Source organism: Lepidochelys olivacea, assembly GCF_965140295.1.
Source record: "Lepidochelys olivacea isolate rLepOli2 genome assembly, chromosome: 14".
Classification (NCBI taxonomy): domain Eukaryota; kingdom Metazoa; phylum Chordata; order Testudines; family Cheloniidae; genus Lepidochelys; species Lepidochelys olivacea.
The window spans coordinates 9,780,553-9,798,417 of record NC_140424.1 but is presented as its reverse complement, the minus strand read 5'-3'; the positions used below and the strand labels follow the sequence as shown (position 1 = coordinate 9,798,417).

General features: G+C 42.8%; 1 protein-coding gene across 4 annotated transcripts in view; it reads left to right on the top strand.

The window, feature by feature from the left end:
• The window catches only part of RAB11FIP4 (RAB11 family interacting protein 4), a 196,731-nt gene extending 181,088 nt beyond the window's left edge, over window positions 1-15,643 (top strand). For all 4 annotated transcript variants that reach the window (XM_084648385.1, XM_084648384.1, XM_084648387.1 and 1 more), the window contains 10 exons: window positions 518-652; window positions 2,448-2,483; window positions 4,111-4,210; window positions 5,794-5,897; window positions 6,518-6,658; window positions 8,095-8,176; window positions 8,988-9,125; window positions 9,697-9,855; window positions 11,218-11,361; window positions 13,705-15,643. In XM_084648385.1, coding sequence (XP_084504511.1) covers window positions 518-652; window positions 2,448-2,483; window positions 4,111-4,210; window positions 5,794-5,897; window positions 6,518-6,658; window positions 8,095-8,176; window positions 8,988-9,125; window positions 9,697-9,855; window positions 11,218-11,361; window positions 13,705-13,821 — 1,156 coding nt within the window. In that variant the 3' untranslated portion in view covers window positions 13,822-15,643. The remainder of the gene's footprint in view (window positions 1-517; window positions 653-2,447; window positions 2,484-4,110; window positions 4,211-5,793; window positions 5,898-6,517; window positions 6,659-8,094; window positions 8,177-8,987; window positions 9,126-9,696; window positions 9,856-11,217; window positions 11,362-13,704) is intronic.
• The last annotated feature ends 2,222 nt before the right edge of the window (window positions 15,644-17,865 follow it).

Here is a 17,865-nt window from a genome sequence, read left to right as displayed (position 1 = left end):
TAACCGAGAATCAGACTCTCAGTGGTTCTGATAGCATAGACCAGTGGTTTTCAACCTCCTAGAGTATGTGAGCTCACCGGGGGTATGCAAGAAAAATCCTGTCATAGCAGACAACACATTGTATTTAGTCAGACTTGTCAATCTAATCATGGGTATGTTATGACCCTATCTCAGACAGGGGTATGCGGTAGACTGCGTTCTTTGGAAAGGGGTACGCAGCCTGAAAAGTTTGAAAACCCCTGGTGTAGACCTAGCAGAAACCATTTGCTCTTTTAAAATCCCTCCTCCAAGTGGGATTTGGTATTGTGGTAATTAGCAGCATATAGTTGATCCGAATGGGCTCTGGAACCCCATCTCTGTTCCTGTAGCTGGCCTTGACAGAGCAGGTGTGGTGGGAGTGGCAATGCATTCCCCAGCACGCTTACTGCAACGTGACTACTTATGAAATACCACTAAGAGGGAAATGAATTTGAATTAGTAACAATAGCCAGTAACAGGTCTCCTTTCCCGCAAACAGTGCTGGGCAAACGCCGAGGAAAATGAGGCACGTTTATAACCGCGAGTTACTGGACGTCTACTGCTCCCAGTGCTGCAAAAAAATAAACCTGCTTAATGACTTGGAAGCGAGGCTGAAAAACTTGAAAGCAAACAGGTGAGTTGCCAGCACTCCGTTCTCAGCAGTCCCTTTTGAAATGGGGCTAGCCAGCAGTCAAAGCAACAGCTACTAAATAAGAAGGGGAAACTGCGGTAATATGCCCCATCTTTTTTCCTGTTAACTTGTATCCAATACATCACATCTAGCTAGTATCAAATGTAACAGGCAGTTGTTCTTGTTGAAGAATAGCATAGGATATTCAAACCTTGCCTGATTTTAACAAGAACTTCTCCCTACCATCAAGAAACTATTTCTCAGTTGGAGCACTAATGTCCTCTTCATTTTAAATACTTAAACAATGAGATCTTGAATTGCAGAGTGTGGGTGGTATTTGCCTGTGGAACAACCTCCCCAAGGAAGTGGGAAGCGCTACTGCTCAGCACCCATGGATAAAATACTGTTACTTGTCTGAGATTGTTCCCGGTAGCATGTTTCTATCACGGAGGGAGATAAGTTGATCTAATGAGTCTCTGGGGTGGATCCTCAGCTAGTGTAAATTGTCATAGCTCCACTGCTGTGGTCATGGATGTCAATGGGACAGACAGTTCACACCAGCTGAGAATCTGCCCCAGGATCTCTAGATTCTGTGGTTTGATTCAAGTGGCTTGAGGATTTTATTAACCTAAAACCAGATTTGGGAAAAAAATGCAACTTTAAAACCAGGATGATGGTGACTTCCTCAAGAATTGTAGCTTTTTCCTTTATATCTCTGTCCCCAGTATTGCCACCCACATGTAGATAGACAGTTGCAAAGCATTTTCCTTAGACTCTGAAGGAGTCTAAATATTTCTACAAATCCCTTGCTTATTGTGGCAATTCATCTGTGAACCTTTAGCTCCCCCTAGAAGCGGAATACAAAGCTTGCCGCTTCTCACATTCCCGGGAACTAGAACTTAATGCACTTCATCTAGTCTTGATAAGAAAACAATGACCAAGTATGTTATGTAACAGTTACAGCTGCTGTCACAGCAGTACGTAAAATGTGATGGTTGTATCTTTGACCATTTTGGTATGAAATTTGACATTGCAACTGACAGTCCTGAATTCAGAGTAGTGTTCTGCTTCAACAAAAGATGTGCAATCAGTCTCGGTCACAGAGCCGTGCATTTCTATGTATCGTGGGGTAGGGGTGGCTAGTGGATTTGCTCGTGTGTATGAGTTGCAGCAGATACCGTTCTACAGTTTCATTTTGACTCAAGCTGGCAAAAATCTGTTTAAATATGATAGTGCTGTTTGTACTGAATATAGTATTCCCAAATTCATTTTATTCATGATCACGGTAGCTTATGGCTCTACACCCAACTTCATGTTGCATAAGAATGGCCATACTGGGTCAGACTAAAGGTCCATCTAGCCCAGTGTCCTGTCTTCTGACAAAGGCCAATGCCAGGTGCCCCCGAGGGAATGAACAGAACAGGTAATCCTCTAGTGATCCATCCCCTGTTGCCCATTCCCAACTTCTGGCAAACAGAGGCTAGGGACACCATCCCTGCCCATCCTGGCTAATAGCCATTGATGGAACTATCCTCCATGAATTTATCTAGTTCTTTTTTGAACGCTGTTATAGTCTTGGCCTTCACAACATCCTCTGGCAAGGAGTTCCATTAATTATTAGTGTAGTTTATGATTAAGTTTTATGACCATGTTTTGGTGGAGCAAATTAAAAGCTAAAATAAGACAGCTGTATATGCTGTACGGAACTCAATTGGCAACTAAACTGAGATTTTACTGAATTGCACAATAACCAAATAAACTGCTTGCTTACTACATTATTCCTTCTGTCTCCATGTAGCCCCAACCGAAAAATCTCAAGCACAGCTTTTGGAAGGTAAGACACTTGAGCTCATTCTGAGTACTTTGAAATCATTTGTGACCAGAATTCATGCTGATGTCATGGATTCATACTAAGAATGAAGTACTCAAAAGAAACCAAATAGGGTGTGCAGAAGAGAAGCTTTAGGTGGGGAGGAAGTGTCGGGGGGGAGGTGGTTTGACATGGTTGCGGCTGGAAGCAGCCGCATCAGAAGAAATGCAGCTTGAGGTTAGGATTCCTCCTTCTCTCTTCCCTCCTCAGTCAAGTAGCACATTTAATTCTGAGTTAGCTTATAAAACAGAAGTTGGTTAGGCAAACCCCTATTTACCGGCTTTGCTGACTTATTTCTCTGCTGATTTATTCCACGCTCACTACAATTTAATGTAGTTCTTTGTCCACAACTAATTCTGTATGGTCTCAATTGAGAGAGACTCTCAGCACCTCCTGGCATGAAGTCCCTGGTGAAGGAATTAATTACCCACCAATGTGGAGGAGAGACTGTATAGGTGTGGCATTGCACATGAATGGGAAGCTAAGCTAATTGAATTCCAAGTTAGCGTCATGTTGCTGAAAGTGTTGTAATAAAATCTCTTCTGTCTGGAGGCCAACACAGCCACTTGGGTGCTGGATTTAGGAAGAATATAATTTCTCTGATTATAGAGCTGCCGCCTTCAATATTCCATAAGTGAGCGAACTCATCAGAGCCATTCTAGTCAGCAACAGGCTCTTGGAGTGGACAAGCTGGCCCAGTAGGTGAATCAGCCAGTTGTTTCCTTGTTAGGAGTTTGAAAAGATGCCATCCTGTTTGCATCTTATGCCCCATCAGGAATTACTATTTTATTGCCTTCCTGACCTAGTTTTGTTGCCAGAGGGCAAAGGGAATTGCCCAGCTGTTTAAAAATGGTGGTCACTCCAGATTCAGGTCCAAGTTAAGACTAAGTACACGGACTTGGGTGGAGGAGGAATGCAATACTCATACTGGATCTGGTCCAGGAAATCTTAATACTACCCCTCTTTGGGAAGCAGTGACTTTTTGTACGTACCGGACAGTGGCATATCCTCTCTCTCAAAGTTAAAGCATCGTAATGTGGTGAGGAAAATCTGCAAACATGCAGCTTGTACGTAACTTCCAAACAGGTAGTTTCAAACCAGTCTTAAGTATTCTTAATTCTTGCATATTGCAGCATCACACAGTGGAATCTTCTATGTTTTTTCTGTAAATAAAGAGAACTTTTGTGCCACTTGTTCTGCAAAACTGATAGGTATAGCTACACAGAAGCCTATCAACATCACTTAGGTCCCACCTTCCCCCAGATTTGGCATCTAGCATGTAAGTGAACATGATATTACATGCAACTTTAACTCCACATCTGGCATGGACAAGGACAAATAGTGGTTAACTATAAACAACTAACCTCTTTTTAACCCTGCCTAATTTGACAAGCAAGACATTTGCATCGTGGAATAAACGTATTGGTTAAAGTAGGACGACAAAGTCAAGTGTAAACAGAGCCATACGTAGTTAAGTTATGTTGAAGCTATTGCACAGATGTTAGCTGGGGACATTCAAGGTGCAAAGCCAGTCCATAAAGTAGACTTTTTTTTCCCCCTATGATGTAAAATAATCCTTTTGCTCTTCCAGACAACTCTTCCACAACAGTAATTTCAGCAGCAGCAATGGCAGCATGGAGGACTTGTTCCGAGACAGCATAGACTCGTGCGATAATGATATCACTGAAAAGGTGAGGAGCCTTCACATCATGATTGACAGATTCAGCACAGCTCTTGTTGGTGCAGCCAGAGACCTGTCTGTCTACCAGAAAGAGTCACCCGAGGTGGCTAGTAGATATGGGCAAGATCAGTCAGGATCTCTAACGAAAAGTGAGGAGTAATGGAATATCCCAAAGTTCATGTTCACTTCCTCTCCCAAAAGAAATAGAAGAACCTAACCAAAAAGAGAATGAAAGTACAAGCTAAGAATTCTTTATTGAAATATGACCTCTAACGTGATTAATATGTAAGCCTTTCACGGAGTAAGAAAATGAAAAAGCAACAATGGGTCTGATTCTTATCTCCACTAAATGCCTGGTCAAAACATAGCTTTTGTATCAGTATTTCAGTTGCACATGAGGTTATTTATATATAATATACATTTTTTAAACTAAAATGGTTATCCCAGTAAAACTCTTGCATGGGTACAGTTATAGCAATATAAAGGGGTTTTATGCCAGCACAGTTTATTCTCTTTTCCCCCCAGGGCTAGCTATGCCAGTATAACGGCGTCTACCCTAAGCGGTTGTACTGCTTTAACTACACTGGTATAGTGATAGTGGGACAACTTCTGTGTAAAAAAGAAAGCCCTTACCTGCGCTCTGACAGTGTAAAAGGGCCTTTAAAATTGATATGCCAATAAAGCCAGTATGGATGACAAGTACGTCCATTTATGGCCCCTCTGGGCTGCCAGAGCAGCATAAAGAAGCCTTAATGTGAATGAGATTGGGCCCAATGTGTCTGTCAATTCCATTATCGAGGTAGCTGCTCATTTTGCTGCAGCTTAGCTCAGTTTCCCAAACTGAGGCCCACTGGGCCTCAAAGTCCAAAATTTATATAAGCAAACCCAAGCTTTCAGTGCCCCATTTTGGAGCCCAACTTCTGAGGCGCCTTACAGGGGCTTGATTTTCAGGGAGGTGAGCACTCCCAAATCCAAACTCAGGCTCAAGGCATCTCAAGTTGGGCACCTAAAATTAGGGGACACACTTGGCCAATGTGACCTGCCCAAGCTGCAGCAGCAAGTCCATGGCAGAGCTGTGTATAGAGCCCAGGTTTTGCCTTCCAGTCTGGGGCCCTGTCCCACTGCATCACTTTCCCTCCAACAGGCTGACCCTACAGGGGCCCTTCAAGGGAGTCCTGCGAGAGTCACTTTGGTAGAAGCCAAGTCTGCCTACTGCCTTGGAGGATTCACCCTCATAAGCACTAAATCTCATTGCACTACCTTGTTGCAAGAGGCTGAGTGTTATTCATGCAAATGAAGTAATGACAATCTGTCTATTAAAGTGATGCTATGCAGCTTAATTTCTCTATGTATCTAATTCCAGTAAATATGCACTTCTAAGCGTCAATTCATTGTGCATTTGCATTGATCAGTTTTTGGGGACGTGACCTTAAGGGAAGATCAGAACTAGATGCACTCCTGCTCTCTTGGAAACCTAGACCCTTGTATTAAATTTTGCCTTTGGCACTCAAGTGCAGCTTTGCCCCCTGTTGTGGTTTAGATGTAAGAGGCTGGGTGGGTGTGAAAGAGACTCAAATCCTCTTCTCTTTCTAGGTCACTTATTTAGAAAAAAAGGTGACCGAACTGGAAAATGATAACATGACAAACGGAGACCTGAAGAGCAAACTGAAACAGGAAAACACGCAGCTAGTTCACAGGTAATAAAACATGCAGCCTGCTTCCTCTGTGCTGTGTCACTGCAATTCCTTCAGGAGCAGAGCTATAATGAGACTAGAAGGAAAGTGGAAATCCAGTATTGGGTCCCAGCTGCTTAAATAGAACAAAGTGTGAACTTTCAGGTGAATTTTGTGCATGTCACTGTCATACACAGAGCAAGTGTCCTCAAAGCTTTTCATCTGGGAAGCCCAAAAAATGGAACTCCACAGCCTTGCTGCATGTGCAGTGAATTGTGTCCTTTAACCAAGAGTAGCAGTTATGGTCCTGCCAAGCAGAGTATCTGACTTGCTTGCAGCTGGCTGTCTAGGGAGAGTCATCTCACATCATGTTATGAAGGGGATGCCCCCATGTCTTTTAATGTATACATACTCGTGGCAGAAAACTGGCCTTCGTTCACAGAGAGAACCCAGCATGTTAATACAGAGAATGGCCATAATGGAGAAATAGATATTTCTTAACTTTGGCTGCTGGGAAGTGTGCATAAAAGGATCTAAGTGGTAAATCAGTATAGAATAAAAGTGTGTGTGTGTGTGTATTTGATCTTGCATGTGATGTGTGGGCAAGTGTTTGAAATTGTTACCAAAATGACTGACCTTCCTAGAGTTCATGAACTAGAAGAACTGTTGAAAGACCAAGAGACGTCAGCTGAACAAACGCTGGAAGAAGAAATAAAACGGCATAGAGAAGCATACAGCAAGTATGAAAAAGAAAAGGGCACTGAAATTGAACTGCTAAATACAAGGTAAAAACATACTAGCTGGGATGATGTGGTGTTTAGATCCACTTAGAAGCAGAAGATCTAATGGCTGTTTTCCTCATGTGTTTTTTGTAATCCACTTTTTCCATTAGTGTGTGAACCTAGATTGTATGTTGCCTTGTGTGCAGATGGTTACGGGTTAGATACTTAAAATAATTGAAGAGGAGTCACTTAGTTGTGTAACGTCCAAAGACATGCTAAGTTTTTTGAGTGTAGGAAGGATCCCTGCCCTGGAGAACTTACTGTAAGACCCAAATTCTCCCACCTGATCCCTGTTCACAGAGCCGCCTTGGTAGAGGTCTGCCCATGCAGAACAACTTGATAGACACACTACATACCCAAAAAGGACAGGAGAATGGGATACACTTGGCTTTTCCCCTGAATTGAGATTTGTTGACTCCCTACTCAAGTTGCATTGTGGCCGTGTATCTTATGGCATAAGAACAAATGTGTTATGTAAATGTACTTCACTAATGGCTTTCTGGGCACCTACCATCACTCAAATCAAACAGGAAAATAATTACCCTCACACTGCTGACAAGAACCCAACTGCAATCAGCTGCCAGATGTTCTCCCACATGTACAGACATTCAGCCAAGGGCCTTGCACTGGGCACTGAAGGATGCCAAGCTGTAGCTCTGGCATATTGTGAGGCAGCAAAGCCTGTAAGAGAGCCTCCTGTGAGCATGCCCAAGAAATCCTATAAAGCACAATCAACCATAAAACTAGAACTTGGGCCAAGGACTCTATTCTTGTTGCCTCTACACAGACACAGGCGTCTATTTTATCTTCAACCAGGACAGGAAGGATGTGAGACTGAGTCTCTGCTGTCTTAGCCCTTGGAAAGCTGTTTATATCTATGCAGAATGGGTGTAAAAAGCTACTAGAATGCTGGTAAATTACTGCCCAAGGTTCAGGGTGGCAAGTCGGGCCTTGTGTGTTCTGTCTTTGTGCCAGAGATGCACAGTAGAAGCTTAGAAGACAGTAAAAGTTCAGTTGCCTCTTATTACTGGCTTTGTATACGGACATGTCACTGCTTTCTCAGCAACCACTGAATGTAGAAGTCTACATGAGCAACTTAAATAAGTAGGTATTTGGCTTTCTAAAATTAGTGCTTCAAGGAAGGAACTGGGGCCAACTCTATCAGACACTTCTCTGTGGACTGGTTCCTTTCTCTTAGGCTCTATTCAGGGTCTTGTGCCAGGCCCGTCCCCCTCACATCCAAATGTCCATATGGATCTTTGGCCACTTAAACCAAATCAGTGATACTGCTGAAAACCACTGGGAGAAGTTTGTCTTTAAACACCTAGGCTCAATAAAGAGACCAGATGAATGGGGTTTTCTGGGGAGCATGTTTCTCTCAATCCCCCACACTTTCCCTGCCGATCGTGTTTACTGTAAATCTCGCTGTCTTTATATAGAGTTCAACAGCTTGAAGAAGAAAATGGTGAACTCAAAACCACTGTTACGCGACTGAAATCACAAACAGAGAAACTAGATGAGGTAATTAAACTTCTGAGTGCTGAACATATCTGTGTAATAAGTGATTGCTAGTCAGCTGTGTGGGCAAAAATTGGTCACTAAATGATAGGGTTTTTTAACTGACAATCCCCAAAATAAGAGAAAAATAATGTAAATGGAATTGGGAGACCCTCAGTCACATTTCACACCTAAAGGAATATTTCTGAGGCAAACTTCAAAAGTGACTGGCTCTTATAGTCCTATCCAAGACCCATTGAAATGAATGGGTGTCTTTCCGTTGACTTCGTTAGGCGTTAGATCAGAGGCATAGTGAGTTTTCCTTTCAGCATGGTAAAATGAATTGCGTTCTCCTAAATTAGTCTGAAAACTGAAGGGTTTTGCAAGGAAAATGATGGCGGGGATAAGGAGGAGAGTTCTTCAAATGGCAAGTTTGTGTCGTGTGTTTAAGCTTTTATGCTTTTGAGAAATTATCTCCCTAAACTATACAGAAATATCCCACTTCTCTGGCTCTCGGAAGAGTTCTGGAATATTCACTGACAGATAAAGTACCTGTTTTTGTTATCCTGGGAGGCTGCTTGCTTATATAGTGGCCCCGATCCTGTTAAGTGCTAGTACACTCAGAACTTCCACTGATTGAATACAGCTCTGCATACAGATAGCTGGAAGGATCGACCTCCAGGAGATTAAGCTTCTAGTTGCAACATGGCCCTAGAGTAGCTGCACCCATGCTGATGAATGGTGTTGGCCAATGAGCATGGTGTAAAACAATGATCTGGAAACATGATGGGCCGGGGGAGTCCAACTTGGCTATCAAGCTCCTGGTTTGTTTCAGGAGAGGCAACGCATGTCAGATAGGTTAGAAGACACCAGTCTGCGGCTGAAGGACGAGATGGACCTGTACAAAAGGATGATGGACAAACTGCGACAGAACAGACTAGAGTTTAACAAGGAGAGGGAAGCTACTCAGGAGGTGGGTATGAACAGAGGTACAGAGCCCACTCCAGCAGCCCTTCCTTGCAAGAGTGAGTAAATCAATAGGTGCATCATCACATGCAAGGGCTGCCACAGGAGGATCCAGGGATAATGTCGATGTGGCATTTCCCCTTGTGGCACTTATTGTTTAACCCTTACTTGTATTGCAGGAGGGCCTAGAGGCATTGAACAGGCTGGCAGCCCCATTGTGCTAGGCGCTGTACAAACATGTACTGATAGTCCCTGCCACAACTGTAGACTTTGGCGCTGCTCTCCCATGATCTCCATGCCTCTGAAAAGGTGCAGCTGTGAAGGTGCCTTTCAAGGTTCCTTAGATACCCTTGCACTTCATAAACTGGCTGTGTGATCAGCACTTCCTAAGATGGGCTGCTGAGGGGCTGGCTGTGTTGCAGAAGCGCCCAGCTGCCCCGGTCTGGATCAGAGCCACACTGCACCAGTTATCCTCCAAACACCTAGGCAGTCCCTGTCCTGAAGAGCTGATCAGTTCGTATGCAGGTGGTCATTTGCTGCTTATTAAAATGGACCATCCTGTCTTCATCTCCTTGCAGCTCATTGAGGACTTGCGAAAGGAACTGGAGCACCTGCAGCTGTACAAGCTAGATTGCGAGCGCCCTGGCCGGGGGAGAAGCTCCTCGTCTAGCGTGAGTGAATTCAACGCAAGAACGAGGGAAGTGGAAATGGAGCATGAAATTAAACGGCTAAAGCAGGTGAGCAGGATGGGGGCTCCAAGCCTCTCATGTTCATGGGGGTGATGATTGGATAATTGTGCAGAGATGCTGGAAAAATATCTCTAATTGTAACTTTTATCAACAAACTCCCAAGAGAAACTTTCATTGCCCTGATATGGAGTCTCTCTATAGTGTTTGCATTTAAGACTTCCCAAGCTCTGTTTGCTTTTTGAAAGGATTGTAAATGCAGCCTGCATAGTGCAAGAGCCATGCTCAAGCATTTGTGTGTCTCCTACACAAGGACTCACATGGGTTGACCATGCGATCCAAACTGGAGGCTTTCAGATCCATAGGCCATGTCACTTTTGATAAGGAAGTAACTCTGTTATCTGGCATCAGTAGTAGGCTGCTATCCTTTATATCAGTGGTCCCCAAACTTTTCATGGTCCTGCCCCGGGACCAGGAGTGGGGCTGCTGCTGCTGGGGAGGGGGGCCGCAGCTGCAGGCAGGTCTGGGGCTGGAAGCGAGAACAGAGTCATAGCCAGGGGCTGACGCTGATGCCAGGAGTGGAAGCCGCAGCTGGACCACAGTCGGGGGCCAGGAATGGAGCCAGAGCTGGGGCCAGGAATGGAGCCATGCCTGAGAGCTGGGGGCGGAGTGGGGCTGGGTGGTTCTCCCCCTTCCTGCTCTTGGGGGCTGGCCCAGGCCCTGCCATGCCCCCCCTTGGGGGGGGGGTATGCCCCACAGTTTGGGGACCCCTACGCTATATGAACTAGACCCTAAAAGCAATCCATACATCAGTAAACGTGGTACATGTTCACACAGGAAGTCTTGTCACCTTGGCCACAAATAATAAAGGCATATTTGAGTTGGGGCACTTTTGTCGGTCTGTATTTTTCTCCCCAATATGACTAAGCTCCTAGGGGTCATCCCAATAACTCTGACTGGAGTCTGTGTTGCTTGAAGACTATCTCCAAAATTGGAATGCTTACAGTAATCATATTTGAAGACAAAGATGAAGATAGGGCTGATTGTTCAGCCACTTAGTACAGAAAATGGAAAACTAAGTGAAGATACACATGGGTTTGTTAGTTTTTGTTCTTTTAAGTGTATCACGCTTGGCACAGAAGCTGATCCACAGCTGGGATCAGTAGGAAAGGTCTTCTGTGAAGGCCCTGTAACATTCCACAATTAGGTGGAATTATTGTGTGGAATTTAGGTCTTTCTCTGAAACCCTACAGTGTTTGACCATTTTTAGAGGTACCATTGTAAAGGGCAGATCTTAAAAAAGTGGATAGTGACATGGAAAACAAAAGTGGTGTTCGCTTTCATGTTACCTGAGCAGTGTATTTCTTACATTTTTATGAAAACTCCATTCCATTCTCTTTCCTATTTTAATAGGAGAATCAGAAACTTCGTGACCAGAATGATGACCTTAATGGACAGATCCTAAGTCTTAGTCTTTATGAAGCTAAAAATCTCTTTGCAACACAGACAAAAGCCCAATCACTGGCTGCTGAAATCGACTCTGCATCAAGAGATGAGGTAATGCAACTGAGAGCAAAACAATGCTAATAACTGAATATAAAAGTTCTAACAAGCAGGAACAGATTAACTGTCAAGGTGAAGGTTGTTACACAGACAAATCAGCAACATAATTCCTGTTCTGCTAGGAATGTAGCTAAATCTAGTGATCTTTTCAGATGCTTATTTTAGCATTATCCAACTAGTTTCATTATCAAAATAATAGAGAAATTCCATCTTAATATGGGTTTGTTTCAAAGGATGGCAGCTTTCAATCTAAAGGCGATCTATTTAAGGCACTGACTGCTGTTATAGACACTGTTTTGCTGTATAGCAGGTGCCTTATGGTATCTCATTTCTTCAAGTGTGGTCCCAGATTTTCTGATCAGATTTATTCCAGTGTCAAACTGGAGTAACTTCAGAGGATTTACTCTTGTATAACCAAGAGAGAATTTTGCTCATGCTTCAAACTGAGTTTACACATTTGGCTCCTCATTTTCAGTTGGCACAGCCTGGGGAAAACCTGGCACACCTCCTAGTTGCTAAGAAGTTGTAAACGATACTGCATACTTTAACTAACCAGTCCACATTTGTCCCTGTTGATAAACCCATTCACCTCAATGGAGTTAATGCTAATACCATGAGTTTGTGACTGTTGATAGCTGACCTTTCAAAAAGCAACTGGCTAAGGATTTGGCCTACGTGAACCTTTGTGACTCCATTGACTTTAATGGAGCTATATTTATTGAAGACCTCACCCTATTTTGGAGCCTAACCAAACAGAACTAAAAAGTTTGTGTACAAACCCATAATGTAGACACTTAATGAAGTAGCACTTAGCAAGATATTCTAGAGGAGCTCTTACACTTGGGCAGGGGACCAGGTGAGATGATTCGAGAGGTTCTTCCAAGCCACAAGGGCTATGGACTTTGAAGACAACCAAAGGTCAGTATTAGTATGTAAGTATTAGATAGTTTCCCTTTTTGCTTTTGTAAAGTGAGTTGTGGTATGGAACTTGTACCCAACTAAGCACTTGAATAGACCTGTTGACTTCAGGGGACCACTCCTGGGTTTAAAGTTAGGCGTGTGCTTAAGTACCTTGCTGGATCAGGGCCTTGTGGAGACTGGTTGTGTGGTGTCGCTTTGTGGAATTTTTCTCAGGGCTAGTCTACACTAGAAGCCCTACAGCAGTGCTGCTGCAGTGGGTCTGGTGAAGATGCTCTATGCTAACAGGAGAGAGCTCTCCCATCGGCAGAATAAATCCACCTCTCTGAGAGGTGGTAGCTGTGTCGGTGGGAGAAGCTCGCCCGCCGACCTAGTACTGTCCCCCCTGGCACTTACGTCGGTGTAATTTTGGCCTGAGATTTTAAAGGCCACCTAACAGAACTGGATGCCCCCAAACCATTAATTTTAATGAGAACGGGGCATCCAGATCTCTTAAACAGCTTTGAAAATCTCACCCGAAACATGCTGTGTATATAAAGCAACTTGTCTTGAAATGAACTAAAGATGCTCTCAGATCCTAAGAGCCTTGGTGAAAGTACAATATGTACATTTCCCCTGCACGTTAATATAGCACCAAAGGTGCATTATTTATGATTAAAATAGATCTTTTTATTTGGACAGGAAACTGTAGCCTCAAAACATTGTGTTTTAATTCTCACGCTGTTCCTCAATACTCTGTATTTACAGCACCCTTTTTTCTACAGATGTAGGAGTGCTTTAAAAAGGTTTCAATAATATATGCTCTCAGATGAGGAAACAGACACCCACTCGTTCATGAGCAGGCAGTATGGGCTAGTGGATAGAATACCAGGCTCTGAGTCGGGAGCCTTGGATTCTATTTACAGCTTTGCCCCTGACTCAAGTGACTTGCTCAGTGGTACTTAGGGGTATGTCTATACATACAGCACTGCACCTATGGCACTGCAGTGCGTCCGGTGAAGACGCTCTGTGCCGACAGAGAGCTCTCCTGTTGGTATAATAAAACCACCTCCGAGAGCGGCAGAAGCTGCGTCAGCAGGAGAAGCTCTCCCACCGGCATAGCGCCGTCTAGCGCTCATGTCGGCAGAACTTATGTCGCTCAGGGGGATGAATATACCACCCCCCGAGCAACATAATTTACACAGACTTAAGTGCCTGTGTTAGCCAACTGCATAATGGGGATACTTATCTACCTTTTTGTGTCTTCACTTTGCGATCTCTTGGGGTGAGGGAAGAGCAGAGTATCATTAGAGGCAATGAGTAATTTTTTTAATACAAAGGGAACCCGAGGCCAAGCCTCATACCTACAGCATTGTGTAAATTAAAATTAGATGAGTGACATTTTGCAATAGATACTTAACTTGGGAATCTTTGTTTCAGCTCATGGAAGCTCTTAAAGAACAGGAGGAAATAAACTTCAGATTGCGACAGTATATGGACAAGATTATTTTGGCCATCCTAGACCACAACCCATCTATCCTGGAAATAAAAAATTGAAGGACAAAAAGCAATTGCCTGATATTTCTGCACATGCCACTGGATCTAAACATCACTCTGATACTGTAAATGATTCTATATATATCTTATGTGTGAATGTGGGGGTGTGGGTATGTTTATATGATGTCTGGTACACTTCTCTGTGAGTCATCAAATCGGCTTGATTCATTTTTTTTCATGCACTTTCAATATCTGTGACAAGATCACTACTATATATTAATGTTATAACAATATAACTGGATCACGCTGTTTTAGCTACTGGACATAATGACTCTACCTCTAGTGGTAAGGGTGAAATTCAGTGGACACATATGGATGTCTCCCCTCCCTTTGAGAACAAGAATTACTCTTTCATTCTTTCAAATGAATGAGGGTACTCCCAAAAATTCAACATACCCAGGTTTGATTCCTGTCTGGTGCTGACGACATCACACTCTCTATTGAATTTAGCTTTGCCAGAGCTTTACTACTGAAACCACAGAGGTAAAAATAAACCTTTGGCCAAACCTGTGCATTTTTAAAAATGAATATCTGGGGGGGATGAGGCTCAGACTGCAGAATTGTTAATATCCATGTAAAAACACCATCCGCTTGTTTGCCACTGTCAGCAAAAAGTGCTTTTAATATGAAGGCCACATATCCAAGTTCAGGATGATTGCCAGTCTGTCTGGGGTGGGTGTGTGTGTGTGTGTGTGTGTGTGTGTGTTGAGCCTGGGTCCCTATCGCACTGAAGCATTGCAATGTACACCCTTATTTACAGGGGTTTATCACTGGGCCATTTACAATTAATTCTGGGATCCAACTCCTCTGCATTTGAAGGCTTCAACCAGGGAACACATTCTTTCTTTTAACTGTTACTGACTGCATGCAAATCCACTTCATTATTTTAAAGAAAAACTTTAACTTAAACAAATAGCTCAATTCCCTTTCCCACAACCAAAGCACACTGTTGCACTCCTATGAGAGAGAGAGAGAGCTGGGGGGGGGGGCATGGAAGAGAGAGAATGGTGGGGTCCTCCTACAGTTTTTGTAGTTGGTTAATCCCTGATGTAAACTAATTTTAACCTTTGAGCGGTTAAAAGTAAAAATCACACTTACTGCACATTACCTTGGTGTCTTATGTTCCACCCCCAACCCCACTGTTTCACAAGAGCTTGCATTCACCAAATTACCCATCCCAAATACTACATCTCCTGTCTGAATACACACATGCACACATTCATATGCTCTGAATTGGGAAAGTACATAAGCATGTGCTTAACTTTAAGCATATACTGTACTTAGGTCCCATTGGAGTTAAGGATATGCTTAAAGTTAAGCACTTGCATAAGTACTGTCCTGTCTAGGGATGGGTTTAAACACCATTTATGTGCTTCCTGAATTGGGTCCATTTCTTGTAGAATTAAGACCTTTTAGCTAAAAGTAAAATCAGCTAGAAGTTAAATGCTGTGAAATTTTATTCCAAGCACTAAACATTTTGTTTAAAAAAAAAAAAAATTTTTTTTTACACTTTAAAGTTTAAAAAAAACACAAACACGGTTGGAGAGGAAAAAAATCCATCCTTTCATACCAATTGGCACAAGCAGGGACACACTCTGGTTGATTTCTCTGTAAACAAATGTCTGGCTTTGCCTACGTGCATAGAGATGTGTTCTTGTTTGTTTTAACACGCTCCTTGGAAATGGACGGTTGCAGTAGATATGACTGATTTTCTGTATATACTTGTTGGCAGTTTGTCTCACACCTACCATTGTCTTTGTGTATTTTTGTTTGTGTATCGAATGCATTTTTTCCATAATCTGAATACCTAGAGCATGTATTCTGTTACTGATGTAAATATATATATATATTTTTTTCTGCAGCTGCTGTAATCTTGCCTTCAGTGATATCTTATTGAAGTAACGGGCAGGTGTGGGGAAGCACTGAAAATTGTCTTTCCTGAAGGCAAGACAATAAAACCAATTCAGTTATTTATTTGAATCTGTCAGTTAAGCTCTAGGTAGGGCCACAGGACTGGAGGAGAGCTAATGATGAAAATGTAATTGTCCTTTCAGGCCTGGGTGAACCGTATAAGGGCTTATCTCCAGTGGAAAAATGTTATTTTGGTGCTTAACATTAAACACTTAAGGATAGAGTCTTAGCAGAGGAGATTAGGAAGAAGGTATCTCTAACCCCTTTGCTCCCCTGATTTTGGAGCAGCCAGAGGGAAAAGTTGAGTCCAAAGTAACTATGCTAAATTACATGGGCTCCGGCAGTCTTGCACTGGTTCCATCAGTAGGAGATCAGGCAGAGCATCATCCCCTTCCCCTATAAGGGGGCTGATGGGGCAACTGATGAGGTTGAAACAGCTATGCCAGCTTAATTCTACCCAAGGATTTCCCTCTAGTGGAAAGATCCTCAGCTGTGCTTCAGCACTGAAGTTTCCACTTGCTTTGTGCTGCCTCTAAGTCTGTGCCATAAATCTGGCCCTCTGCATAGACATGGACTATCCTGTGTTTAAAATCGTGTGAGCTGGCCATAATTAATCTTAAGATGTGATCTAGGTTTAGGGGGCCCTTGAGGTAAACTACAACCAGCAGACGCAATACAAGACGCAATACAATACCTGATGGTCCTTGTCTGTAAACGTGCTAAGGTACGTTTTTTACTATTCTAAAGCAATGAAGTTTGCAGCTGTAGATGAAGCTACTGCTGTTTCAGATTGGAAAGTGTTTCCTTATTTAAATATTAGGGGAAATACTCAGGTTTTCAAACATTTATTTAAAAAAAATGAAGTCCAACATTCAGAATTTTGTAGTATAACACTTTAAAAGCCTTTATTAGAGCGGGACAGTCAATTGATGCTTTGAGTAAAGAGTGACTAAGGTCTTCAGGTTTTGGTTAATAGAAAATTATTAAATTGGATGTTTTAGAAGCTGAAAGCCTGATCCTGCTCACATTGAACTCAACAGCAAAACTCCCCTGGAGTTCAGTGGATGCAGGATTGGGCCATACATAATTAGGGTCAAATTCGCCCCTGTGCACGGAGAACTTACATCCGTGGTAAATAGTCTTAAGTTTCACTTGAATCCTCACAATAGCATTTGGGCTACCTGTACACATAGGTCAATTTCATGCTTATAGGTAGATTTTTAAAACTGTTCAGCAGTTGCGTGGGGAGCTGCTCGGTGCTGAGAACTTGAAAATCTGTTCCTCAATCCATCGTGTTTGTGAGTGTGCTAAAGCAGTTGCCTTAAATAGGTTTTGATTGCATAGAAGGCAATTACATCCCCACTCCTGAGGGGAATGACTTTGTATGATAGCTTGTATATTTATTTTTAATGTTGCCTTTTCTTTCTGAATGAAGAAATTTATTTTCTCTCAGGAGTCACTATTCTAAAAAAACAAAACTCTAGTTCTGGCAACTTTAGGTCTAATATTAGATCTGCAGTAACTAGTGACCTGTGTAAGACCAAGTTGTCTTTTGCACAAAAGCCTTGGGACAAAAGGTGTTTTTCATACAGGTGATGCAATGTCACATCAGTAACAAGGAGTCATTACCTTGACAGAGACTTATGGGAACACAACCTGCTATTAACATCTGATCTTGGACACAGCAGAGAGACTGGCCCTGTAGAACAATTTTGGCAGAGTGGGGAGGAGAGAGCCAGTTGTAGCTCCCAGCTGTGCTGGCTTTTGGATGCCCCTCCCAACCATATAGCAGGGGAATCCCCAGCAGGGGAAATGCAAGCAGGACCCAGGATCTAGTTTGTATTTACACATGCGCTGCCTGAGCCTGCAAACACTCGAGCATATGTGTAACCACTGCCATGACTATTCCCATTGAACTTGATGGAACTGTCAACAGAGGAAAGTCACTGATGTTGGCATTTGTAGGACTGGGCCAATCCAGTCATCTGTGCTATATTTAGTTGAGCAATGATTTACCTTGCTGGGTAGATTATTTCAAACTCAGATTAAAATATTAATCAGTCTAGTTTTTTAATGTTACCTCCAGTTTAGTAATACCACAATACAACGAACATTTCTATATTGAAATTGAGC